The sequence below is a fragment of the Triticum aestivum genome, chromosome 2B (assembly GCF_018294505.1).
Source record: "Triticum aestivum cultivar Chinese Spring chromosome 2B, IWGSC CS RefSeq v2.1, whole genome shotgun sequence".
In the NCBI taxonomy this organism is placed as follows: Eukaryota; Viridiplantae; Streptophyta; class Magnoliopsida; order Poales; family Poaceae; genus Triticum; species Triticum aestivum.
In genome coordinates, this window is record NC_057798.1 from 778,194,622 (window position 1) to 778,221,423 (window position 26,802).

Genomic DNA, 26,802 nt, shown 5'->3' on the forward strand with positions numbered 1-26,802 from the left:
TTTATCATTCCTACAGTGTGGCAACTATCACAATCATTCAAGAAAATTAGTTGCTACGCGGAAAAGAATGTTTGTGGCAACTACCATAGTCATTCAAGAAATTAGTTGCCACATGGAAAAGCATGTTTGTGGCAACTATCATAGTCATTCAAGAAATTAGTTGCCACATGGAAAAGCATGTTTGTCGCAACTAACAAAGTCATTCAGGAAATTAGTTGCCACATGGAAAAAGCATGTTTTTGGCAACTATCACAGCCATTCAGGAAATTAGTTGCCATACAGTCGTGACAGTTACTCAAACTACCACGTTTGCCTTCATACTGCAGTTTGAAAAACAACTAACTAGATCTAGGGTTCAATGGCAACTATAGTGACTTGAAATTCATCCCCAAAATTCTCCCCGAACTGATCACAAACACCAATTCGAAGCAATGCGCAACTATCAGACCGGAAAACAACGGCCCAATCCCAAGGCACAACCAGTGTGTGTCTCCGGACAGGCAGAGCCACACCGGCGAGACCGCCACCACGGCAGCGATGAAACTGCCCAGTGCCATCGAAAACGACAAGCACAGGACTCCGCCGACGACGAGAACGCCGGCGCATCACCAAATCGCCTGAATCTCTATGAATCTCGAGCGAAGCATCGAACACGGAGGGAAGGGGAGAAAATGCAGGCAAGGATTGTGAGAGTGAGAGCGAGCATTACCTTCAACCTATAGGCGCTCCGGCGAAGCCGCTCCGGTCCGGCGAGCACCACCGACGGCCGCGAAAGCCGTCGACTCTTCCGCCTCCGCCGTCGCCTTCTCCCCTTGTCTTCTCCTTCAATCGTCTGAAATGCGAAGTGGGTTGTGCGGGTAACTGTGGGGATGAGTAAATGGAACCATGAGGGGGAGGGGGGCGAAGTGCGCGACGTGTTTGATGTCAACCACGGTCGGCGCGCGCGCGTGCGGGAGCATAGCAGTTCCCACCGCACGCCCCCGAGTGGCAACCACTGACCGCGTGTGGCAACTAACGTGCGGGCGAACTATGTCACACACCGCACACACGCATTGTCCTACGTGGCACAGAAAATCGGCCAGATTGTGCCAAGATCCGTGCATAAAGTACTGGACAGTGATGGATGCGTGTGGTCGAGATGGTCAGCGCCCACACGTGTGGGCGTTAACATCTCTGATCGTTTATGCGCCCGTCCAAACACGCAAAGTAAACATCACGTCGAGAAGAAGCCGTGACAAATGGGACATCTGCCTGACAAGTGACAACCATCGATGGTGAAGTGCGCTCAGTAATACTTTTTTTTTGCGAGGATCAGTAATACTCCTACTTTTCTCCTAGGTGAACAAGCGACCGGGCCAGGTCATCGTCTCTTATGTTCTCTAGTCAGGACGTAAGGAGAAACCCTGGCTTTCTCACTTCATTCAACATAAAATATTTGTATTCGATGGAAATAAGACTTGACTAGTAGTACATATGCAGCGATTCTACCCTTGAATCAAATAAACTGGCGACAGCATACTTGGGTGATACCACAATTCACCTCTACAGATACACTCATCTTCTTAGACTGCATACATAGTCTAAGGAGGCACTCCAGTTCCACACATCTTCATTTAGTTATAAAGTTATGGAGCATCTAGCCTTCCACTTAACCTTCCTCCTCTGGATGACCATATTCCTTTCATCCTCCGCCACCGCGAGTGAAGATGACCAGTTCGTCTACTCTGGCTTCTCCGGCAGCAATCTTATCCTCGATGGTGCAGCCATGGTTACACCAGATGGGGTCCTTGAGCTGACCAATGGGACGCTTGGCTCTATCCATCTCCATGGCAGTTCCGCAGGTCGCCTGGTGGGGCAGTGCAGTCCTTCTCAATATCCTTTGTCTTCGGCATGGCCTCTGTCAACTTTAATGGTTGTCCCAACTCCCAACAGCATGAACTTTTCTGTCCATCAGGGTCTCACAAATAAGAGCATATTTGCAGTCGTGCTTGAAGCTTGCCGCCAAGATAACAACTTCCAGGAAAACAATGATAACGATGTCAGCATCTCCATCGGAGGTAAAACCTCGGCGAAATCTCCTGCTGGTTTCTATGATGGCAAGAGTGGTATTTTCAACATCTTGCTCCTAGTTAGTCACGACATCATGCAAATGTGGGTGGAGTATGATGCCGCGGCCACACGGATCAACGTGGCCTTGGCTCCCCTCGAGGTAGTTAAACCGTCGAGGCCATTGCTATCACTTTCCCACAACATCTCAACAGTGCTGGGGGATCCAGCATATATTGGCTTCTCGGCTTCAACTAGTATAATCAGCTTGAGATATAGTGTGCTTGGCTGGAGCTTTGGTATGAACCGTCCTGCTCCAAGCCTCCAACCATAGACATCGCCAAGTTGCCGAAGTTGCCTCGGGTTGACCCAAAAGCTCAATCCAAACTGTTGAAGATCATACTGCCGATAGCCATGGTCACACTTGTCCTGCTTGTGGGAACAACAGTTATTCTATTTGTGAGGAGGAGAATAAGGTACGCTGAACTATATGAAGATTGGGAGCATGAGTTTGGGCCACACCGCTTCTCCTACAAGGATCTGTTCCAGGCTAGCTACAGAAGGATTTCATAATAAGAATCTGCTTGGCCGTGGAGGATTCGGGAAGGTGTATAAAAGTGTGCTTCCAGTCTCTAAGCTGCAGGTTGCTGTGAAGAGGGTGTCCCACGAGTCGAAGCAAGGAATCAAGGAGTTCATCGCCGAGGTTGTCAGCATAGGCCGCCTCCGACACCGCAACCTTGTCCAGTTGCTCGGTTATTGCAGGAGGAAAGATGAACTCTCGTTGGTGTATGAATATATGCCAAACGGTAGTCTTGAAAAGTATTTGTATGTTGAAGCAGACAAGACCACACTGGATTGGGCGCAGAGGCTTCAGATCATCAAAGGTGTTGCATCTGCCATATTCTACCTCCATGAGAAATGGGAGAAAGTTGTCATCCACCGAGACATCAAAGCAAGCAATGTTCTTCTTAACGATGAAATGAATGGACATCTAGGTGACTTTGGCCTTGCAAGATTGTATGACCGTGGCACCAACCTACAAACAACACGTGTGGCTTTGGTACCTTTGGATATATAGCCCCAGAGCTAGCACGCACCGGTAAAGCATCCCCTCTAACAGATGTGTACGCATTTGGCATTTTCGTTCTTGAGGTAACCTGTGGGAAAAGGCCAATCAACAATTGTTCACAGGATGGTCCAAAGCTGCTAGACGACTGGGTTGTCGAGCATTGGCAGAGAGGATCACTAACAGACACAACGGACAGGAGGATACAAGGAGAGTATGATGCTGATGAGGTACATCTCGTGTTACAGCTAGGACTGTTGTGTGCACATCCATTTTGCAGCACAAGGCCCAGCATGCGGCAGGTCATGCAATACCTTGACGGTGACATGCCGCTCCCCGAGCTGCCACCCACAAACTTAAGTTATAGCATGTTGGCCCTAACGCAGAATGAAGGTTTCGATCAATACACGGCATTGCCTTGCACAGTCGGCAGCAATGGCATGACGTTTAGCCTCTTCAGTGGAAGATGGTCCACTTAGGTAAATGGGATTCGCAGAGTCAAACCAAGCTTCGGTTTTATCTTGTTCTTGTGTTGGGAGTAGACTCCAAGCTGTGTAACGTGTTTTTCTATTTTCTTTTGAAATCAATGTGTCTGTAACAAATTGCTTTCTTCTTAATGAATAAGTAGAGCTCCTGCCGGTTTCCCGAGAAGGGCCAAGCCAAACAAGCATTTTATATTTAATAGAGCTTTGTAACCTGAGTTAGTGAAGCACGCTGCATTTTTTTGTTTATACTACACAAATATGTACTTATATGCAAGATAACTCTTGTATCATTAATAAGATTTTTTTTTCGAAATGGAGGTTTACCCCAGCCTCTGCATCAGAAAGATGCATACGGCTCATATTATTAAAAATAAAGTCCAGCAACAAAGTCGTCAAGTATCGAGTTGCGAAGATAAACAAAAGGCTCGAAAGAGCTCAAACCCAAACCCACAACCGGCTGGCAAACACAAAGGAGCACTACATGCCTATCCTATTACATGACCGCCATTCAAACCGGTTGAAAATATCCCGCGCTACCATCTCCCATCGGGTAGACGCAGTAACCAAACGCTCACTGGCCTCCGTCGGAGTGAGTAGCGACCACATACGGATGAATGCCGTGGCCCTGAAGATAACCTGCAAAAAGTGAATGTTTGTTGATCTGTTAAATACTAAATCATTTTTGCAATTCCATACTGCCCAAAGTAAAGCACAAACGCCAACACGAATGTGTCTTGCAGTATCGGAATCAACCCCATCAAGCCATGTTCCAAATAACATGTTGATAGAGGTGGGCTGATTGATATTGAACGCAATATGAATCGACCGTCACAGAATCTTAGCCAACGGACAATCGAGAAAGAGGTGTTTGATGCTTTCGTTATGATCGCAAAAGCTACACCTAGATGAGCCCACCCAGTTGCGTTTTGCCAGGTTATCCTTAGTCAAAATGACTTATTTATGCACAAACCACATAAACACTTTAATACGGAAGGGAGCCTTTACTTTCCACACGTGAATCAGGAAAGGGACAGCGCTAGAGTTAATGACATCCAGATACATAGATTTAACCGAGAACACACCGTTCTTAGTAAGTTTCCAATACAGCTGATCTGGTTGCTGGGTCAGCCGGACCTCCATTAAACATCTAACGAGGTGTAGCCAGGCCTCCCAACGATTTCTAACTAGCGTTCTCCGAAAACTAATATTGAGGGGAGTGGATTGTAGAACAGTTGCAACGTAGGCTTCTCTACGTCGCACAATGTTGTACAAAGTAGGATATTGAAGTGCAACGGGAGTCTCCCCAAGCCACGTATCCTCCCAAAACCTCGTAGTGGCACCATTCCCAACAATAAATTTTGACTTGTTGAAAAAAAATTGTTTGACTCTCATCAAACCCTTCCAAAAAGGTGAGTCAGAAGGCCTCACATTTACCTGAGCCAAGGTTTTAGCAGATACTTATTACGCAAAATCTGTGCCCAAGTAGCTTCCGTCTCAGGATATGTGAACTCTTGTATCATTAGTTAGATGTGTGATGCCTCTGTTTCTTCTCAGTTCTATATACCTTTTATGCAAGAGTCTGTTGTTACCGAAAAAGGCTTTCGCCCCCCGCTTTATATATAAAGCAAAGATCCACAGTGCCCGGTACAACTGCACTCACCCACCACCAACACATACACACCCAAGGCAGGATACATAGGCGCTGAACGCAGCAACACACACCCTAGCACTACAAGAGCCACCGGAGGCTTCATCCGAAGAAGTGACGCTGCATATGACGAACCATGGGCTTGAAGGCGGTGCCTTCAGGAAGGAAACGACACCGGAGCGTCGCCATCGCCCGATTCGAGGATCAGAGTTTCCCCTCGAGCACCACGACGGGCAGTGATAGCCGCGATGACGCCTTCAAGAAGGGAGCGATCTTCGTCGTCGCCAGCCCGTCCAAAGATAGAGTAGGTTTTCACCCCGACCAACATTCACCGCCACCGAACGCCGCACCCCGGCTACCACGCCGCCCACACGGCCGTGGCAGCCGGGCAGCACCGAGACACGAGCTCTGCCCATGAGCACCGCGCCACCACCACCAGGGCCGCCGCCCCGGATTCCAAGACCTTGACACCAAGTCCCCCGAGCCCCACCGCTACCCCCACCGCAGAGACGGGCGGAAAGGATCCGCCTTTCACACCCCTGGCCGGTCCCAACGCCGAGACCCAGTAGGTCAGCCACAACAAGCCTCCATCGAGCCGTCCTGCTACACCGGGCGCGAGACGAGCGCAGTCTTGCCGTCGGGCGCGAGACGGGCCGGTCCTGCTGCCGGGTGCGAGACCAGCTCGGTCCTGCGGCACCGGGTGCGAGACGGGTTGGTCCTGCTGCCGGGCGCGAGACCAGCTCGGTCCTGCTGCACCGGGTGCGAGACGGATGATGGACCACGACCGGGAGAAGGCCAGCCCTCCAGAGAGAGAAGCGAACGGACATCGAGGAGAGGGGTCGAAGGCCGAACAAGAAGCCTAAAAACGGCTGACGCCAGGAAAATCTGGCCGCCGCCGCAATGAACCTGCCACCACCACAGCAGCCGCCGGGCACGCACCCCCGCAGCCACCGCCACTACGCCGCCACCCCGACCAGTCGAGGGGGCCTCGGTCAGGGCCGCCGCCCGCAGCCCTAGCCTTCGCGGCCTGCGGCCCCGAGAGGTCAAATCCGAAAGAGCCGCCGCAACCGTTGTCTCCAACCTTCGGCCCGCCACCGCCACCACCACGCCGCTGTTACCTCCGTCGAGACGCACGAAGCCCCAGCCGACCGCAGCCCAAGCCAACCGGAGCCCGCGGCACCGAGGCGCAGCAGGATGCATCACGAGATGCGACTAACCGCCCCCCACAGTCCGCACCACCACCGCCGCCACCACGCCCGCCCCCTAGCCCAGCAAGCAGCCGGTAGGAGAAGGTCGTGGGCCAAGCTGTCCGCAGCCCCGGCCAGCCGACGGGCCGCCGGTGCCAGACCCGGCCAGATCTGGGCACAAGCGACCCCCACGCCACCGCCCGAAGGACGCCGCCCCGCAGCCACCGCGCATCGACGGAGCCTCAAAACGCCGCCACCCACCTCCAGGCAGAAGACCGCCCGCTCCGCAAGCCCGCCACCGCGCCGCCAGGCCCCACGGCATCCCGACGCCCCCGCGCGCCGTTCGGACCCGCGTCCTTAGCCGCACGCGCCGGGAGGGAAGAGCGCCCCGCCGCCACCTACGCCGGCCGGGCTTTGCTCGGTGGCGCCTCGCGGCGGCGGCGGGGGAGGGAGATCGGGAGGGGAGGGCCTGAGTCGGGGCTAGGGTTTGCCCCTGGAGTCGCTCGCGGGAGCGGCTCAGGGGGAGGGGGGTCAGTCTGGACGCGTTCGTTCTTCAAGAGTCTGTTGTTAGATCCTGTAAACAGTTGTACAGTTTCTACTTATTTGAAATTCAGGGACCACCATACAATAACTTTGTAATGTTGAGGTTCAGATTACTGCACAACATTCAGTGCGCTGCCTCGGCACTACAACAAGGTACATTAAACGCTAGAGTAGCTAATTGTTCAGTAACAAAGGATAGCCCATTAGCCCAACCATGAAGGGAGTATTGCACCTGGATTCTTTGATCCTCCAGCAGGGTCATGGCGTCATGCATGCCTTAACCGCTCGATGATGCTCAAAGGCCAGAACAGATGAGCATTCAGATGCTGCCAATGAAGAGAATTGATCAGCTTTTGTTATAACAAAAGAAAAATAAGCAGTTTACTTTATGACACTAGATCAGTTACCTGTATCATAACTTCATAAGGTGAAGTTAATTAATTCCATGCTTCCATGGGACAATGACAAGTGCTCCACCGGCCACTTCACCGTTCATGCCATACGAGGTCCCCATATTTTGTCAAAAGGAAACCCAAACATCAGGTGAGCCACACTCACAGATTGTGGCCTTACAAACAAGCTCCAGTACTCATAGATTGATTTATCATTTTTCATATATATCTTTATTTATTTTGTAACCTACAATACTTGGTTTACCTTTGCCCTCCTCCACTGTTCATCTGATGGAATATCACACCAATCGCTAGAGCTCACATGTTTAAATTTGAGAGTTCACATCAGTCGCTAGAGATGTAAAATCTGCTCGTTTCTTTCAATTTGCTGGTTCTGTTTTGTGTTTTGTTCACTTTGCATCAGACGGCAATGACTGGCCTGCCTGGCTTTCAATTTTTACCGCCCCATTCGTGGGCTGCTGGTCCGGCCGAAGGAGCCACTGCAGCTGTGACGTGCCTCACAGCACGTCAGAGGAGCGAATCCAGGTTAATCCAGAATAGTTGTGTGATGAAGAATACCTGTCAAGAGGCTCAACTGAGATATGGCTGTCTCCTGCCCAGCTCAGCTAATTACTTTGCTACAAGCTTTGCAACCAGATCCATCAGCTAGTGATTAACCCGTGATTCATAGCTAGATTATGATTCCTTGGTGCAACATGAGCACAACCAAACTATGCATACTGCAACCAGCACACCTGGAAAATGCTTAACCTGTAAACTCAAGAAGCCCTTGTCAAAACAATATACTCGACAAGCAAACATTTATTTCTCTGAAACGCAAAAAAATGACAACACTGGGCATTCAGCTACCTCTGTTCTATATAGAAAGAAAACTAATGCTCAAAACTCTGTTGTTGGTCCCAGACAGACTGAAACAGAACCAAACAGATACAGTGATGCAAGAGACACGATTGCATTGTCCCAAACTTCTCTCTCCCATTCTATAAGCAGGCTCAAGGAATTGCCAGCTGGGACCAAAAGCCTTGCTAAAAAAATAATGAGGTAACATTAAAAAATGCTAGGATTGGCCAAGACAACAGTCACAAACAGAGTAAAGCAAAGCTTACACAATTTTCTATACAGAGAAAAAAATCAGGTGTTTCTTGGAGCCACTGACGCCAACCAGAAATAGTAAAGAGAGAAAGTGGAAAGTGAGATTTCAGGAGGGAAAACCCGAAAACAGAACTGAAAAATGCTCAAACAAACTGAGACAGGGGATAGCAGATTTTATTGCTCCACACAGCGACCAGTTTTCAGATTAACATCCAACATACAGTTCTTAAATTTTAATGTATCAACACATATCACAAACAATGTTGTCCACAACATGAAGGGAAACTAAAAATCTAACCACAGGGAGATCTGCTAAATCAAACAAAGCTAGTGACACCTGAAGCGGAAGCAAGGACCAAGGAAGAAACCGTAAACAGAAAAGGAAACAGCACATGAAGTAAAGAACATCTGCACAAAACACTTTCTTTAAGGATGAACTTTATACTCCCCTTCTCTTCTGAGCTTGTTCACCTTCACCACTGTCATGACATAAATCATATCAAAGAACCTATCAATCGTCAGAAAATATGCAACCCTCCAAGCCCTTATGAAGAACAGTACGTTCCAGACAATCAAAAGCCCAAAAGCGAACCCCACTTCCCCGGGGATGTATGTCATCACAGTCATTGTAGTATCCATACCACGATGCTGTTCATTTCCTGTTTCCACAAATGGAGCCTCTTCAGTGCAGGAGGCATTCCGAAGAATGCAGAGTGCAGAATTGCCCACAAAATCCGCATTCGCGAATGTGGAAAATTGCCCTCCTGTTGGTATATCTCCAGCCAAGTTGTTGTAAGAGACATCAAACTTGGACAGAAATGTCAACATCGTTAGAGATGCTGGTATGCTCCCACTGAGATCATTATGGGACAAATTTAGCGCTTCCAAGCTCGACATGTTTGACAACTCATCAGGAATGCCCCCTGAGAAGTTGTTCCAGCTCAAGTCCAGTACATGAAGATTCACAAGATGGCCAAGCCCACGCAACACAGGCCCAACAAGCAAGTTACTGGAGAGGATCAGCGATGGCGGGAAGCTGCTGACATGTTTGTACTGCAAACCTTTGTCAGCTGAATTCTTCTTGAATAATAACGGGAAGTCCTCTATTGATGCATGCTCACTCGAACTATTACTTGAAATTAAACTCTTTATCTGTGTAAAGCTCTCAGGAAGCTCCCCACTAAATGAGTTGTTTGACAGATCGACAAAGAAGAGATTATTCAGATTGCCCAACCATAGCGGGATCTTTCCATTCAACTTGTTCCATGAAAGATCTAGAACTCTGAGACTCTCCAAGCTTTCCAGCCCAGGCGGAATCATTCCGGAGAGCGCACAGTTTGCCAAGACAAGCACCTGGATGCTCTTGAACCCACTGATGCCATCCATTGGCAAGGTCTCACCACCACGTAAATTCTTGGTGAGCACCAAGCTCGTAAGTTTGGGCAGGTATTGCAAGACTTGTAATGCCGATGACAAGTTGGTGAAGCCATTGTCAACAAGCGAGAGGTGTGACAGGCACCGCAAATTCTTATAACTCTCTGGTATCTTCCCCTCAAGCTTGTTCGATCCAAGGTTCAGCGTCTTCAACTCAGTGCACCACATGAGACTGGGAGGTACAACACCACTCAGCATGTTAATCGCTACATCCAGAATGTTCAGCCTTGACAGTAAGTTAAAGTCAATGGCAATCTCCCCCGACAGCGAGTTGTTCCTTAGGTTGATAACCCTCAGCGTTGGGCAGCTCGACAGGGAAGCAGGCAATGTGCCACTGAACGAATTTGAGGCCAAGTTTAAGAACTCCAGCCTCCTCAAACCCCCAAACACATCAGGAATGACTCCAGTGAACAAGTTATATGACAGGTCAATATGCATAAGCTGAGAGAAGTTACCCAGGTACTCGCTAAGACCACCAGAGAGCTGATTTTCCCGTAAGCTCAGCCTCCTCAACTCTGATAAAGTGTACAGGTCACTGAGGAGATTCCCAGTGAGGCCACTGCCATCAATAGAGAGCTCAGTGAGCATCCTGCACCGGCCAAAGCCTGCAAGGATCTCACTGTTGAACCCATTCCTGGAAAATCGCAGGGCCTTGACCGGCGCAACACAGAGTGCCGTGGTGTTGATGCTACCAGAGAACGCATTGCTCGAGATATCAAGAACCATCAGATTCATCGCGACGGGGAACACAGGGTGCGGTCCCTTGAATTGGTTGAAGGATACATTCACCACCTCAATCGCCGGGAAGCCATGTTCACTCGTCGGGAACGCGCCGGAGAGCACGTTCATGCTGAGGTCGAGAATCCACATCCTTGCTAACTGGCCAAGATCCTCCGGTGGCTGGCCACCGAGAGAGTTGTGGGAGAGGTTTAGAGTAACAAGGCCATCAAGCAAGGAGATCGCGGAGGAGATGCCGCCATGAAGGTTCTTGTTGGAGAGATCCAGCCCAACAACCCTCCCAAGATCACAAGAGACGCCGGTCCAGGAACAGCACGCTGCATCGTTGGGAGCCCATCCAACAAGCCTGCTGCCTTTCCTATCCAAGCCACTGGAAAAGGCGAGAAGCGCCTCCAGGTCAGTGGAGTTGCATGTCTGGTTCAGGGAGTGGCTGCCATGTGTGTGGAGCAGAAAGCAGATGAGCAAGCAGGGGAACAAGCAGTAGCAGCCTCCCATCTTTAGGGAGAGGTGGTGACGAAACTAGAAAATGATTCTGATTTCTGAGTGGCATGAACAATTTGGAAAGGACTTGTAGAAGAATTTCAGGCTAAAGTACCACCTTTCTTGCAAAGCTGCATGAATTCAAGCATCAAGAACTCGCGAAGATGACAAATAGCAATTGTGAGAGCACTCCAAAAGAAGGAAAGGAAAAACGTTTTACCTTGGCGGCATCCTTGTCCAGAAAGCCTGATGAAAGGACATAAACCAAGAAGGTGGTCTGGTCCTCTGGGAGCTCTAACTGGAACAAAAGTGATGGCCGAAAATAGTTCAGTTTGAAGCTTAACCACAAACTTTCTCGGTTGCTGTTCTCGAAGTCAATGGCAATGGACAGTGTGTTCTTCACATAAAGACAGCTTCAGTTCTCTGTCCCCGTGTCATAAAAAATTTATGAATAGCACCACCACCCCAAAGAAAACTGACTTAGCCAAACAACATTATTTTTAATACAAATCACTCCTTCCTAGTACTTTCCATGAGTTTCCCCAACAATTAACTCAGCGACCCAATGCAAGTCCTACAGCACTTTGGGAGGGTCTGCCTATCGTCACTACATGGAGCATGAAGTCCCATATTTGGCAGGGGGCTGCGGCAGAAGTAGAAAATGTTTCTGAAGGGCATGAACAATTTCGAAGGACTTCAGAAAAGAGTTCTGGGCAGAACTCACACCTCTCTTGCAAAGATGCGTGAATTAAAGCACCAAGAACACGCGGAGATGATAAATAGTAATCGCAAGAGAACTCCAAAAAAAGGAAAACAGATCAATCTTTGCTTGACACCAACCTTTTTGATTTCTGTTCTCGAAGTCAATGGCCTGGGCTACGTATTATTTACTTAATGACAGCTTCAGGCCCCTGTTTTCATTTGATTAACAAATATGATACCCCACCCCCTCTTAAAAACACTTAGTCAAACTAGATTATTTTAATATAAGTCATCCCTTTGTAGTAATTTCAATGTGTTTCCCTAACAATTGGCTCAGCTACCCAGTTTAAGTCTTGCAGCATTTTAGGAGGCACTGAATACTTACTACTTTAGGTACTGTAACAGTAGGCCTGGATTATTTGGGCCAAACAGTAAAATGAATAGTGTAAGTTAAATATCACCATTAGCTAGCTAATTTAAACAGTGAACAGAGTGTCGAAGTTAAATTTAGAGAATTTAGCATTGTCATGTAAACAAGTATATTCTGCTGCTTTAATGCAGGTCATATCAGATTTCTAAGTTCCTGTATATAGCTACTGGATACAAGGATGGGGCTAAAGTATTATGTAAGATCCATATGATACAAGAACAAGAACCGTATACTTACCACCTCACTTTTTTAAGCAATCCATCATCTACCAATGAAACCATGATTCATAGCGAATTATGATCCTTTGGTGGAACATGAGCATGAGCAAAGTAAGCAATCTGTATTAAGAGAGCAACGATGAATCGAGAGGGTTAGCCAATTAGACGAACTCACTAAGTTAGAACTTCAGATTTATTTAGTTGACTGCTTACATCACTTTATTAACTCACTAAGTTAGAACTTCAGGTTTATTAAGTTCTTTGCTGGTTGCTTCCACCCACAAAGGAATATTCAGACATCAGTCAGCTTACATGATTGGGGACAGGTAACTCTGCAACATAATGCCCTTAGTTAAATCAGACCATTCCCTGTAATCTTCAATATTCATCAGCTCATATCTTTCGTAGAAGCAACCAGCACACCTGGAAAATGCTAGCCTGCAACTCAAGAAGCCATTGTCAAAATAATAGCATTCGACAAGCAAATATATATTCCTATGATATATACACTAAAAAAATGGCAACACGGGGCATTCAGCTGTCTCTGTTCCATAGAGAGAAAAAACTATAGCTAAAAATTCTATTTTTATCACAGACAGACTGAAACAGAATCAAACAGATACATTGATGCAAGACACACGATAGCATTGGCTAAAATACAATGAGGTAACCTTCAAAAATGATAGGATTAGCCAAGACAACAGTCAAAAACAGAGTAAATCAAGGCTTGTACAATTTTACAGAGAGAAAAAAAGATTCATGTGTTTCTTGGAGCCATCGAAGCCGATCATTCCAGAAATAGTAAAGAGAAAGTGGAAAGAGGGATTTTGAGGGGGAAAAACAGTGCGAGAATCATCTTTGATCGGTGCCCAAACAAACTGAGAAAGGGGAAAGCAGATTTTACTGCTCCACACAGCGACCAGTCTTCAGATAGCATACAACATACAGTTCTTAAATTTTAATATATCACACATATCACAAACAATATTGTCCGCGGCATTAAGGGAAACTAAAAATCTAATCACATGGAGCCCTGCTGCTAAATCAAACAAGCTAGTGACACCTGAAGCAGAAGCAAGGACCAAGGAAGAAACGTAAACTGAGAAAAGGAAACAGCATATAAAGTAAATAACATCTGCACACAGCCGTGTCTGACTTTCTTTAAGGATGAACTTTATACTCCCATTTTCTTCTGAGCTTGTTCACCTTCACCACTGTCATGACATGAATCATATCAAAGAACCTATCAATCGTCAGAAAATATGCAACCCTCCACGCCCTTATGAAGAACAGTGTGTTCCAGACCATCAAAAGCCCAAAAGCAAATCCCACCTCCACGGTGATGTATGTCATTGCAGGCATGGAAGTATCCATACCACGATGCTGCTCATTTCCTGTTTTCAACAAAGGAGCCTCTTAAGTGCAGGAAGCATTCTGAGGAAGGCAGAGTGCAGAATTGCCGACAAAATCCTCATTCGCGAATGTGGAAAATTGCCCCCCTGTTGGTATATCTCCAGCCAAGTTGTAAGAGACATCAAACTTGGACAGAAATGACAACTCTGTTGGAGATGCTGGTATGCTCCCACTGAGATCATTATGGGATAAATTTAGCGCTTCCAAGCTCGACATGTTTGACAACTCATCAGGAATGCCCCCTGAGAAGTTGTTCCAGCTCAAGTCCAGTACATGAAGATTCACAAGATGGCCAAGCCCACACAACACAGGCCCAACAAGCAAGTTATTGGAGAGGATCAGCGACGGCGGAAGCTGCTGACATGTTTGTACTGCAAACCTTTGTCAGCTGAATTCTTCTTGAATAATAACGGGAAGTCCTCTATTGATGCAGGCTCACTCGAAATATTACTTGAAATTAAACTCCTTATCTGTGTAAAGCTCTCAGGAAGCTCCCCACTAAATGAGTTGTTTGACAGATCGACATAGAAGAGATTATTCATATTGCCCAACCATAGCGGGATCTTTCCGTTCAACTTGTTCCATGAAAGGTCTAGAACTCTGAGGCTCTCCAAGCTTTGCAGCCAAGGCGGAATCATGCCGGAGAGCGCACAGTTTGCCAAGACAAGCACCTGGATGCTCTTGAACCCACTGATGCCATCCATTGGCAAGGTCTCACCACCACGTAAGTTTTTGGTGAGCACCAAGCTCGTCAGTTTGGACAGGTACTGCAAGACCCGTAATGCCGATGACAAGTTGGTGAAGCCATTGTCAACAAGCGAGAGGTGCGACAGGGACCACAAATTCTTATAACTCTCTGGTATCTTCCCCTCAAGCTTGTTCGTTGCAAAGTTCAGCGTCTTCAACTCAGTGCACCACATGAGACTGGGAGGTACAACACCACTCAGCATGTTGCTCCCTACATCCAGAATGTTCAGCCTTGGCAGTAAGTTAAAGTCAATGGCAATCTTACCCGACAGCGAGTTGTTCCTTAGGTTGATAACCCTCAGCACTGGGCAGCTCGACAGGGAAGCAGGTAATGTGCCGCTGAACAAATTTGAGGCCAAGTTTAAGAACTCCAGCCTCCTCAAACCCCCAAACACATCAGGAATGACTCCAGTGAACAAGTTATATGACAGGTCAATATGCATAAGCTGAGAGAAGTTACCCAGGTACTCGTTGAGATCACCAGAGAGCTGATTTTCCTGTAAGCTCAGGCTCCTTAACTCTGATAATGTGTACAGGTCGCTGGGGAGATTCCCAGTGAGGCCACTGCCATCAATAGAAAGCTCAGTGAGCATCCTGCACCGGCCAAAGCCTGCAAGGGTCTCACTGTTGAACCCATTCCTGGAAAATCGCAGGGCCTTCATCGGCGCAACACAGAGCGCCGTGTTGAATCCACCAGAGAAGGCATTGCTAGAGATATCAAGAACTGTTAGGTTCATTGCGCTGGGAAACATTGAGCCTTGTAAGTTGTAAAGAATGCACTGTCCATTGAGCCTTGTAATGGACAGTGTATTCTTTACTAAGACAGCTCCAGTGACTTGGTAAAACTAGATTATTTCAATATAAGCGGTCCCATCCTAGTACTTTCCCCGAGTTTCCCTAACAATTGACTCAAGTGTCCCAGTGTATAGACCTATGCCACTCTAGGAAGGGTTGACTATTTCTACTACTTTAGGTACCGTAAGACTATGACTGGATTATTTGGGCAACAATAAACTGAATAGTGCAAGTTACAAATCAGCATTGACTAACTATGTTCAGTAGTAAAACTAATGTTGAAAACCATTTAGAGAATAATAGCCATGTAAATAGGTATATCCTGCTACTTCAATGCGGATCATATCAAATTCATAATTCTTCCACCTTGCGAATATATAGCTAATGATACATCAATGAGGGTCTGTGCAAATTCTAACTGGCAACAAGATTCCTTGAAGTTTACTTATCACCTTCCTATTTTTAAGCAATCCATTAGCTAGCGATTAGCCCAATTAGTCATAGCTAAACTGTGATTCCTTGGTGCAGCATGAGCACAACCAAACTATGCATATTGCATTAAGAGAGCAAAGATGCATAGATACGGTAACCCAATTACCAATTAGAAGAATTCACTAACTAAAACTAAAGAATTATTAGTTGCCCTGGTGAGGACATGTAAAATCATATGTAATAAGATCTGAAACTAAAGGAAATTACTTAATGAATCAAAGTCTAAATGGCATGCTTTCATCAACAAAGGAAGAAATATTCAGGCCACAGGCAGCTTACATGATTGGAACGGCTTGACTTGGACAGGTAGCCGGGACAGAGGAAGCAGTCAAATCCGCTTTTAACTGGAATTTGTCCATTGCAACTTAGCCACTTAGCAGCAAGTCATTTTCACAACTACACTTTCAACCATTGGGGTCCTTTCCAACCACCAGCACTGCAGGCATCAACCATATTTTATATCTGAATACAGCTCACTGCGGGATCCTTATCAAGTATCAATCCCCAATGGAAAGCAGCTCAAATGCTCTTTAACTGAAATCTATTCATGGCAACTTAACCATTTGACAGCAATTCATTTTCAGAACTATATGACAATTCCATGTTTCCCTTAAGTCTAAGAAACTCACAACGACAACCATCTATGCGAGAGTGGCAATCATCATCTGCAGACAACAAATGAATTGCATTTTTAATCTCAATCCAGCTCAAACCTAGGTTCATTGTCTTCCATCACCCCTCTGCCCTCTAGCTGCTTTCTTAGTTTCAGATGCAACGGCCTATTTTCCTGCAGAAGCATAAAGGTTTTAACGCAATGTTTGTGTCTACGTATTTTTTTCCTGCAGAATTTCACAGAACATTTTCTTCTCTTTCGCCTCCTCGTGAGGACCAAAAGCCTTGCTAAATGTAATTGGTTAACCTTCCAAAAGCTAGAACAACCATAAACAACAGTCGCACACAGGGTAGAACAAACCAAAATACCAGAAGTAGCCAAGAGAAATCGGAAAAAGGGATGTAAGGGGAAGAAACCGAAATCTTGTACATGCACCATCTTTGATTAGCAAAACAGATAGAGAAAGGGGCAGCAGATTGTACTGCTGCACACAGAGAACAACAAAGTCCTCAGATTATCCATCATACAGTTCATAAATTTTATTGTACCAATATTCACTTCTCAACATGGAGGGAAACTCAAAATCTAACCACACAACCCACACTGCTAACTCTATCCAGGTAATGACACCTGAGGCGGCAGCAAAGAAGATAACATAAGGTGAGAAAAAGGGAGACAGCATATTAAACAACATTTGCACATAAACTCCCTGGTTAGAACCTGTGAAGAGCCATGGGTGACTTATTTCAAGGATGATCTTTATCCTCCCATTTTCTTCTTAACTTGTTCACCTTCGCCATTGTCACTAGATATATCATATCAAAGAACCTATCAACCGTCAGAAAATACGCAGCCCTCCAAGCCCTTGCAAAAAACAGTATGTTCCAGACGATTAAAAGCCCGAAAGCAAATCCCACTTCCACAGTGATGTATGTCATCGCAGGCATTGCAGATACAGTATCGGTGCCATCATTTCCAGTTCCTTCAAGTGGATTCTCTCCAGAGCAGGGGCCATTCCGAAGAAGGCATAGTGCAGCATTGCCCACAAAACTCTCATTTGTGAATGTGGAGAATTGCCCCCCTATTGGGATATCTCCACTGAGATTGTTGTATGACACATCAAACTTGGAGAGGAAATTCAGCTTCGATAGAGATGAAGGTATGCTCCCGTTTAAACCATTGTGGGCAAAATTTAGCACTTCCAGGCTGGACATGTTTGACAACTCGTCAGGAATGTGCCCTGAGAAGTTGTTCCAGCTTAAGTCAAGTAAATGGAGCTGCACAAGATGCCCAAGGCCAGGCAAGACTGGCCCAATAAGCCAGTTACTAGAGAGGATCAGCGCCGGAGGGAAACTGCTCACATGGTTGTACTGCAAACCTTTTTCAGCTGAATTCTTCTTAATGAATAATGGGAGGTCCTCTATTGATGCATGCTCACTTGAATAAGTACTTGAAATTAAACTCTTTATCTGTGTAAAGCTCTTGGGGAGTTCCCCGCTAAACGAGTTGTTTGACAGGTCGACGTAGAAGAGATTATTCAGATTGCCTAACCATGATGGGAGCTTTCCATTCAACTTGTTCCATGAAATGTCCAGCACTCTGAGGCTCTCCATGTTCTGCAGCCAAGGCTGGATCATGCCTGAGAGTGCACAGTTTGCAAGGACAAGCACCTGCAAGCTCTTGAAACCACTGATGCCATCCATTGGAAATGTCTCACCACCATGGAAGTTCTTCGTAAGCACTAAACTCGTCAGTTTGGGCAGGTGCTGCAAGACCCTCAATGCCGATGACAGGTTGGTGAAGCCATTTTGAGCAAGTGAGATGTGTGACAGGGATCGCAAATGTTTAAAGCTCTCTGGTATCTCCCCCTTGAGCTTGTTCCTTCCGAAGTTCAGCGTCTTCAAATCGGTGCACCACATGAGACTGGGAGGTATGGCACCACTCAACGTGTTGCTCCCTGCATCCAGAACATTCAGCCTTGGCAGTAAGTTGAAGTCTAGGGCAATTTCACCTGACAGCGAATTGTTCCTTAGGTTGATAACCCTCAACATAGGGCAGCTTGATAGGGAGGCAGGCAATGTGCCACTGAACAAATTTGAGGCCAAGTTTAAGAACTCCAGCCTCCTCAAACCCCCAAACACATCAGGGATGACACCAGTGAACATGTTATATGACAGGTCGATATGAATAAGCTGAGAGAAGTTACCCAGGTACTCGCTGAGACTACCAGAGAGCTGATTTTCCCGTAAACTGAGCCTCCTCAACTCTGATAACATGTACAGGTCGCTGGGGATACTCCCAGTGATGCCACTGCCATCAATAGAGAGCTCCACGAGCATCCTGCATCTGCCAAAGCCGGCGAGGACCTCACCGTTGAACTCATTCCTGGAAAATTGCAGGGCCTTGACTGACGCAACACAGAGGGCCCTGGTGTTGAAGCCACCAGAGAAGGTATTACTAGAGATATCAAGAACCGCCAGGTTCATCACGCCAGGGAACGTAGGATGCGGTCCGGTGAATTTGTTGAAGGAGATGTTTACCATCTCAATAGCTAGGAAGCCGTCTTCCCTCACCGGGAACGGCCCGGAGAACATGTTCACGCTGAGGTCGAGCATCTGCAGCCTCGCTAGCTGGCCAAGTCCCTCTGGTAGCTGACCGTGGAATGAGTTGCAGGAGAGGTTTAGTGTCATGAGGCCATCGAGCGAGGTGATCAAGGAGGAGATGCCGCCATGGAGGCTCTTGTTGAAGAGATCCAACCCGATAACCCTCCCAAGATCACAGGAGATGCCGGTCCAGAAACAGCATGCGGTGTCGTTGGGATGCCATCCGGTGAGCTTGGCACCCTTCCTGTCCCAGCCATTGGAAAAAGCAAGAAGTGCCTCCAGGTCAGTGGGTTGGCATGCCTGGTTCAGAGAATGGCTGCGATGTCCGTGGAGCAGAACATAGATGAGCAAGAATTGAAACAAGCAGTAATAGCCTCCCATCTTCAGCGAGAGGAGGCGGTGAAAGTAGAAAACCTTGCTGCAGGGCATGAACAGGTTGGAAGGACTTGGGAAGGAATTCTTAGCCAAACTCACACCTTATTACAAGGGTGCATGGATTCAAGAATGAAGAACACACAAACAAGGAAAGACCGAACCTGTTGCCTCGGAGATACCGTTGTACAGAAAGCCTGATAAATGACCAGAAACTGAGGAATTGGTGTGGGGAAACATAAAACTTTTACGGGTGCTGTCCTCAAAGTCTATGACAACGTCATTCCATTTCCCATGAATAAATATAATATGATATCAAAAAGACCAAAAATTTCCACCAACGCTGTCGGAGAAAGAGAGAGAGACTAAGAGACTAAGAGACTAAGAGACAGAGACAGAGTAACTAACGGTGCCAAATCCTAACTTATCTTTATTCCTTGGAAGAGTCAATGTCCCCTCCTGGGCCCAGTGCTGCAGCCGTGGCTCCCTCCTAACCTGCTGCACTGCTGCAGCTGTGGCCCTCCTCCTAAGCAATGATGGATCGATATGGTTACCCAATCATAAGAAGTCACTTAATTTAGAACATCAGCATTATTTAGTTGTCTTGATAAGGGTGTGAAAAATCATATGTACTAAGTTCAGAAACCAAAGAAAAATAATTAATGAGGCAGTCTAAATGCCCGGTAACATTAATCTGTAAACTCAGGAAGCTTACATGAATGGGAAGGGCTTGACTGGGACAGGTAACTGTGGTTCATACGGCCATGCCCTCAGTTAAGCTGTACATTTTTGTCTTCTGTTAGAACAATTCCAGTATAATCTCTGGGATATCTTACTCTGTATCCTTTAATATTCAGCAGCGCATGTCTTTCCTAGAAGCAGCCACCACACCTGACAAATGATTAATGTGTAAACTCAAGAAGCCCTTGTCAAAATAATCTACTCAACAATCAACATCAATTTCTTTGAAACAGTAAAAAAGGGCACCACAGGGCATTTAGGTATCTCTGCTCTATAAAATTATAGCTCAAGATTCTGCTGGTGATCACAGATAGACTGAAACAGAACCAAACAGACATATTAATGCAAGAGACACCAAAGCATCAGCTCAAACTTCTCTCTCCCATTCAGACTCGAGCAATTGTTTGTCAGCTGATCAATCCAGTGCTTAGTATGTACCTAGTCTCTGGAGGAACCAAACATAAGTCGGACTTATGCTTGGTTACTGTGTTACTTCCACCTCAGTAACTTGTTTGAAGCAGTTTGACTGTAAACCTTCTTTGACCCAATGGTGGTAAGAGTGCTATTGGAACCTTAAATTGATAGATTGTCCCTTGATAAGTAAACCTTCTCATTTCTTTTGCTTAGCTGTTACACCCAAATTCTTATTATAAGCCAGATTAGTAGCCGTGACAGAGGAAAGCAGTCAAAACCTCTTTTAAGTTCTAAGCAAAATCTGTTCATGGCAACTTAGCCACTTGGCAGCAGATCATTTTCACAACTATATTTTCAACCATTAGGGTGGCCCTTTCCAACCTTCAGCTCTGCAGAGAAGACAAGCACCATATTTTTAATCTTAATAACTCACCCGAGGGTCCTTATCAATAAGCAATCCTCAAAGGAAAGCAATTCAAATGCTCTTTCACTGAAATATATTCATGGCAACTTAGCCACTTGAAAGCAATTCATTTTCAGAACTATACAACAATTCCATGTTCCCCTTAAGTCGAAGCAACTCGCCACGACAGTCATCGATCTGAGAGTGGCATTCATCATCTGCTGAGAACACATGAATCGTATTTTTTATCTCGATCCAGCTCAGACCAGGTTCCTTCTCAACCATCATTCCTCTGATCCTTTTCCTAATTTCAGCTACAACGTCCCATTTGCCTGCAGCAGCATAAAGGTTTGAAAGCAATACATGTGTCGACATATCATCTGGGTCTTGTGCGAGTGCCTGTTCAGCGGCATGAATACCAACGGACAAATCATTTAATGCTACACAGGAACTTAGCAGAATTCTCCATAGTTCAGGACATTTCTTGGCAAATGGGGATTTCTGCAGTAAATCAACTGCTTCCTCCAATAAACCTGCCCTACCCAGCAAACTCACCATGCTAGTATAGTGCTTGAATCCTGGCATAATACCATCCGTCATCATACAAAACCAGTAGAACTTCCCTTTCTCAACTAGTCCACAGTGGCTGCATGCTGAAAGGAGGGAGATGTAAGTTACATGGTCAGGTTGCAGCTCATCACGAATCATCTCACCAAATAACTTAAATGCCATTTCTGAATTGCCGTAATTGCCATATCCCCCTATCATGGAATTCCAACACTTCAAATCTCGCTTTGTTATGGTGTAGAACACCGAATGGGCACCTTGCAGAGCACCATTTTTAGCATACATATCAAGCAGGCTTCCAGAGGCACAGATATTCCCTTCATAACCACTTTTTACCACTTGAGCATGGAGCATCTCTCCTTGCTTAAGACCTGCAAACTCTGCTGTGGAGTTCAAAGCACTGCTGAGAGAGAAGCTGTCGACCTTGTACCCTTCCTGAAGCATGCTAATGAAATACTTCAAGGCTAATTCAGCTTCGCCTGACGAAGAATGGCCTGCAACCATCTCGGTCCACATAATTACATCTTTCTCCGGAAGGGAATCGAACAAAATTCGTGCTGAGCCTGGCTCCCCGTTTGTAAAATACATATTGATCAATGTATTACCTACAAAGACACTGGTCTCCAACCCAGCTTTGACCACTTCAGCATGAAGTGGCATTCCACTACGCATTGCAGGTAAAGCAGCAGCAGCAGACACCACAGCTGCAAATGTATACTCGTCAGGGACAACCGGTTCGCCAAACCGCACATCCTTGAGCCGTACAAAAGCATCCATAGCACTCCATCCATTCCCAGCACCAGAAAACCCAGCAATCAGAGTATTCCATGACACCAGGTCAGGCCTCTCAATCCTGTCAAACACATGCAACGCAGTGTCCAGATCACCGCAGCTGGAGTACATGCCGAGCAGCGCATTCTGCAGCGGCGTGTCAGGGTCAAGCTCCTCCGACTTCACCAGCCAGCCATGTAGCACGCGCCCTCCGCGGCGATCCCCAGCGCGCGCGCACCCGCTGAGTACCGACGAGAACGTGCTCTCAGTGGGTGAAAGCCCAGCCCTCACCATGCTGCAGAACTGCCCAAGAGCACGCCCGAGGTAGCCGTACCGCACGCTGCAGTGCATCGCGCAGTTCCACGCGACCACGTCAGGCGCCGCCATTTCGTCGAACACCCGGTTGGCGTCCCGTGGCGCCCCGCACTCGGAGTACATCTGCAGCAGGGCGGTGGGCACGATGTCGCTGGCGAGGAACCCGAGCGCCGCGGCCTGCGCGTGCGCCAGGGCGCCCGCGCGGCCGTCGCGCAGCGCGCCGGCGGCGCGGAGGACGGCGCAGAGGCTGGGCGCGGTGGGGCGGAGCCCGGACGCGCATAGCTGGCCGAAGAGCCGGAAGGCCTGGGGCGCGTGGCGCGGGGCCCCGCGGGAGAGCGCGGAGAGGACGGTGTTGAAGGAGACGACGTTGGGGCACGGCGCGGAGCGGAGGAGCGCGACCGCGTCGGGGAGCGCGGAGAGGCGGGCGTAGAGCGCGAGGAGCTGGTTGACGATGAAGGTGCCAGGCGTGGGCGCGGAGGGCGTGGAGGAGACCACGAGGAGCGCGTGCAGCGCGCGCGCGCGGCGGAGCACGGCGCGGCGCGGGGAGCTCGGGCAGGAGCGGTGCAGCGCGTCGGCCGCGGCGGAGAGCGCCGGCTCCAGCGGGTGGAAGCCGAGGCGCGACGGGTGCGGCGGCGGCGGCGGCGGCATCGGTGGAGCGGTGGCGGGGTCGCGCGTCTCATTTCGTAGCATAGCGACCGGTCGCACCGTAGAGAAGTTCTACTCGACCGCAGCAAAGAGCAAACCATGCTAAAGATTTCGAACTTATAAATCAAGATTGAATTAATAACATGGTGTGGTTCCTAGCTTAAATTCAAATTAGTTTTAGCTTATTCGAAATTTGCATACAAGCATGACCAAGTTCTAGCATATTCACATGAGATCGATCAAATCGTGATCATGAGAAGAATAGGCGACCATGCATGCAACTGGAAAACCCAAGCAGACACCCATCCTCAGCCCCTTTCACCGCCATCGGGGCATGTCATCAGGCAAAGTCCACGTGGAGCAGGTGACGGCGGGGAGGTCAAGATCGGGGGGAGGCCTATTTTGTGGAGGTGTTGGTGGGTGCTCGAGCAGAAGCCTTCGAGCGGTGTCCAACATCGTCGTTGGTGAAGTCGACGGACCGAAGGGGTCCAGCACAGAGATCTTCATCGATAGGTCCGCCCTGGATGGGTCATCGGAGAGGAGGGTGTCTGTGCATGGTCTTATGCGGCGGCGAGCTTGACATGAGACATGGACATGTCATACAACGGCATAGGTGATCTTTTCAGGTTTTCTGTAGGGAGGCTTTTTGTTTGGTTTGGGATGGTGAAACGGTGATGTTGTCCTACAGTAGAATAATGTTCTCCTCATCCTACCTCGTTCCATTGCTGTGTTTTTCACCGGCAGAGAGCATGTGAAGTTGTCTCTCCGGCGGTCTTCCGGGATCCTATCAGTTTAGGTTTCTGGTGAACCCGTCTAGATTTGACTAGCTTTCGTGGCCTTTTAAATTCGGCGTTTTTTCTTCAGGCGGCAATTTGCTTCTCAAGTCAGGGCCGCCAGCGTCTCCTAGTCTGCATCATGGCTTTTCTGCCGCTGCTTCTATGGTCTCTTTGGTTTCAGAAAGTTTGCTCCATCGAGGTCGAGGTCGAGGCCAAGACCCAAAGGCAGCATCGAGCTATGCTCACAACATCTTGCCGGTGGATACAGGAGGAAGAAGACTTTGGTACGCCCAGTATTTTGAATTTTTATTTTATTTTGCGAAAAGGTGTAATGCAAAAAAAAGGTTCTAGCATGTTCAAAATCCATACCGCTTTGTTTGGTAACTTTTGTGAAGTGAATGGAAGTTTAGAGAACAGAGTTGTGGTGAGATTAGATATATGATGTGGATTCCTTAAAAGAAGATATATGGTGTGGCTTTTCATTCTCGCCTTTTTGGGCATATGATGAAAATTATGTGGGGAGATTTGAGGAAGAAGTTTAGAAAGTTTATCGTGTTTGGTGGGTGAGAATTGATAAGAGATTAGTTAAGTGGTGATAACATAATAATGATCATCCGCATAAAACCATAATTACGATGAAGGGTCAAGACGAAAACATAATTTTCTTTCAGTTCCCGCCCTTCTTAAACGATAAGACCTCTGCTCAAATGTCTAATCCCTTTCTAATTCACCTAAGGACCTCTCCTTATTTTTCATGCCCACTAAATTAGGAAAAGAATGATCAGTTGGCAGTTTTTCCTCCCCTATCTCTTAATGGCTAGGACAAACTCTTCCCTTCAGACTTTGCCGACGAGCTCGTGGATTCGCCTCCCCTTCACCCGCCGCTCCAGAGGCCGGTGGAGGGACGGGAATCCCGGTGCCTCCTTCCTGGTTAGTAGTTTAGATTAGGGTTTCTTAGTCCTCGCAGGTGTCGTGCTCGAGCGGATGATGGCGCTTCTACTTCGTGTTTGTCTTCTGGACTTCGATCCTCCTCGAGTTCATCCATCTAGACGTAGTTGGCGGAGCTCCGGCGTAGATTCCCGTCATCTTCTTGAGGATATGAGGTTAGGTTTTCTCGTCGTGTGGCATTTTTTGGTTCTAGGTGTTTCAGATCTATTCAACGGTTTTAAGGCGACGATTGCGACTCCAGGGTCCTTAGGAGCATGTGCATGAAGACTTCCCAATTCATTGACAAGGTCAAGCCGACTCTGGTAGGGGAGCGGCGACAGCGGTGCGTCAGCGGCTCGTTGTAACGACACTAGTGGTTGCTCGGTGGTCCCAGAATCTTGATGTAATTTTATTATATTTGAGATACTTTGTACTTCCGATGGACTTTGATAATATATCTCGATCTTTTTCACAAAAAACCAAGGAAAAAAAATCGTATACACCTGTCGTACGTTCCCCTGATCGATGGAGTCTCTACCGTTGCTGGTATCTACTCCCTCCGTTTCGTACTAGTTTTTATAGAAATATCAGATCTATTATAAAAAAATCACCAAAAATACAAACTATTGCAAACATAATAAAAATTACATCGAGATTTTGAGATAATCGAACGACAACTACCGCTGCTAGAATGAGCCGCCGACGCGCCACTGTCGATGTTCCCCTACCGGAGCCGACCTTGTCAATAACACTCGGGAAGTCTTCATGCACGTGCCCCTAAGGACCAGCATTCTGGAGCTTCAGTCATCACCGTTGAAACCTTGCATAGATCTGAAGCACCTAACAACAAATCTTGCCACGTGTCGAGAAACCCTAACCTCACCGCCCCAAGGAGACTTTAGGAATCTACGCCGGAGCTCCGTCGACTTCGTCTAGACAGACGAACGTGAGGAGGATCGGAGCCCGGAAGACCAACTCGAACAAGCACCGCCATCCACCCGAGCGTCGGACTTACCAGGACTAAAAAAAACCTAACCTAAACTACTAACCGGAGCGGAGGCACCCAAATTAGGGGGAATTTTGTTTTTGCCACTCTAGATTTTTGTCAATCTTCCTTATGCCACTCTAGATTTTGATATTTCACTTTTTCCACTCTTAGTTTTTGACAATTAACACAATTGCCATTCCCGTGGCAAAAGCAAAATAATTTAGAGTGGCAATTATGGTACATTTCAAAAGCTAAGAGTGACAAAAATGAAATGAAATTATTTTGCTTTTGCCACGGAATGCACCTCCCACGAACATTCACCGCATAACATTATTGCACTTAGAAACTTGCGTGGTTTGTAAGTTTTGAAAAAAAAATGTGATTCATTCTGTAAAAATCTTCAAGGGAAAGAGGGTTTTTTTCTTTCTTTCAAAATGCTGCGTCCACTCTCCACTCCAGCTCGGGGCCAAAAGCAGAAGAGAATGATCTTCCTTGCCCCGCGAAGAAGATAAGCACAGGTGCTCCCGGTCGTCGCGCCTCGCTGGCCCCCGGTCGCCTCACACGACTCCGCTCCGCGCCCCCCTCCTCCTCCTGCTCCCCCGCCAATCCGGCGACCCCCCACCCACCCCGCCTGATCGGCCGCCTCCCCCGTCCCCCCCTACACCACGCAGCCCCAGCCCAGGCCCCGCCCCGCAATGCCGGGCCTCGTCGCCGCCGAGCAGGACGCCGTCTCGCTGG

General features: G+C 47.5%; 2 protein-coding genes and 2 pseudogenes across 3 annotated transcripts; 1 reads left to right on the forward strand and 3 right to left on the reverse strand.

The window, feature by feature from the left end:
• Positions 1–1,627: 1,627 nt before the first annotated feature.
• On the forward strand, positions 1,628–3,591 carry LOC123039630 (L-type lectin-domain containing receptor kinase SIT2-like; annotated as a pseudogene).
• A 3,797-nt stretch (positions 3,592–7,388) lies between these two features.
• Positions 7,389–14,223, reverse strand: LOC123047338 (phytosulfokine receptor 1-like). 2 transcript variants are annotated; one of them, XM_044470864.1, is made up of 2 exons: positions 12,696–14,223; positions 7,389–12,602 (listed from the first exon to the last, which is right to left on the reverse strand). In XM_044470864.1, the coding sequence occupies exon 2, from the start codon at positions 11,145–11,147 to the stop codon at positions 8,907–8,909; it is 2,241 nt and encodes a 746-aa protein (XP_044326799.1). In that variant the 5' UTR covers positions 11,148–12,602; positions 12,696–14,223; the 3' UTR covers positions 7,389–8,906. The 2 variants fall into 2 exon arrangements, with proteins under 2 accessions (XP_044326799.1, XP_044326798.1); XM_044470863.1 differs by having other exon boundaries at positions 7,389–11,263; positions 11,353–14,223.
• LOC123047339 (phytosulfokine receptor 1-like) lies at positions 13,644–15,394 on the reverse strand (annotated as a pseudogene).
• A 1,830-nt stretch (positions 15,395–17,224) lies between these two features.
• Positions 17,225–19,849, reverse strand: LOC123047337 (phytosulfokine receptor 1-like). Its single transcript, XM_044470862.1, has one exon. The coding sequence runs from the start codon at positions 19,572–19,574 to the stop codon at positions 17,289–17,291; it is 2,286 nt and encodes a 761-aa protein (XP_044326797.1). The 5' UTR covers positions 19,575–19,849; the 3' UTR covers positions 17,225–17,288.
• Positions 19,850–26,802: the final 6,953 nt, after the last annotated feature.

Bases quoted from the DNA above. Each gene is read 5' to 3' on its own strand.
- LOC123047337 (XM_044470862.1), bottom strand. From the start codon at position 19,574: ATGCCCTGCAGCAAGGTTTTCTACTTTCACCGCCTCCTCTCGCTGAAG.
- LOC123047338 (XM_044470864.1), bottom strand. From the start codon at position 11,147: ATGGGAGGCTGCTACTGCTTGTTCCCCTGCTTGCTCATCTGCTTTCTG.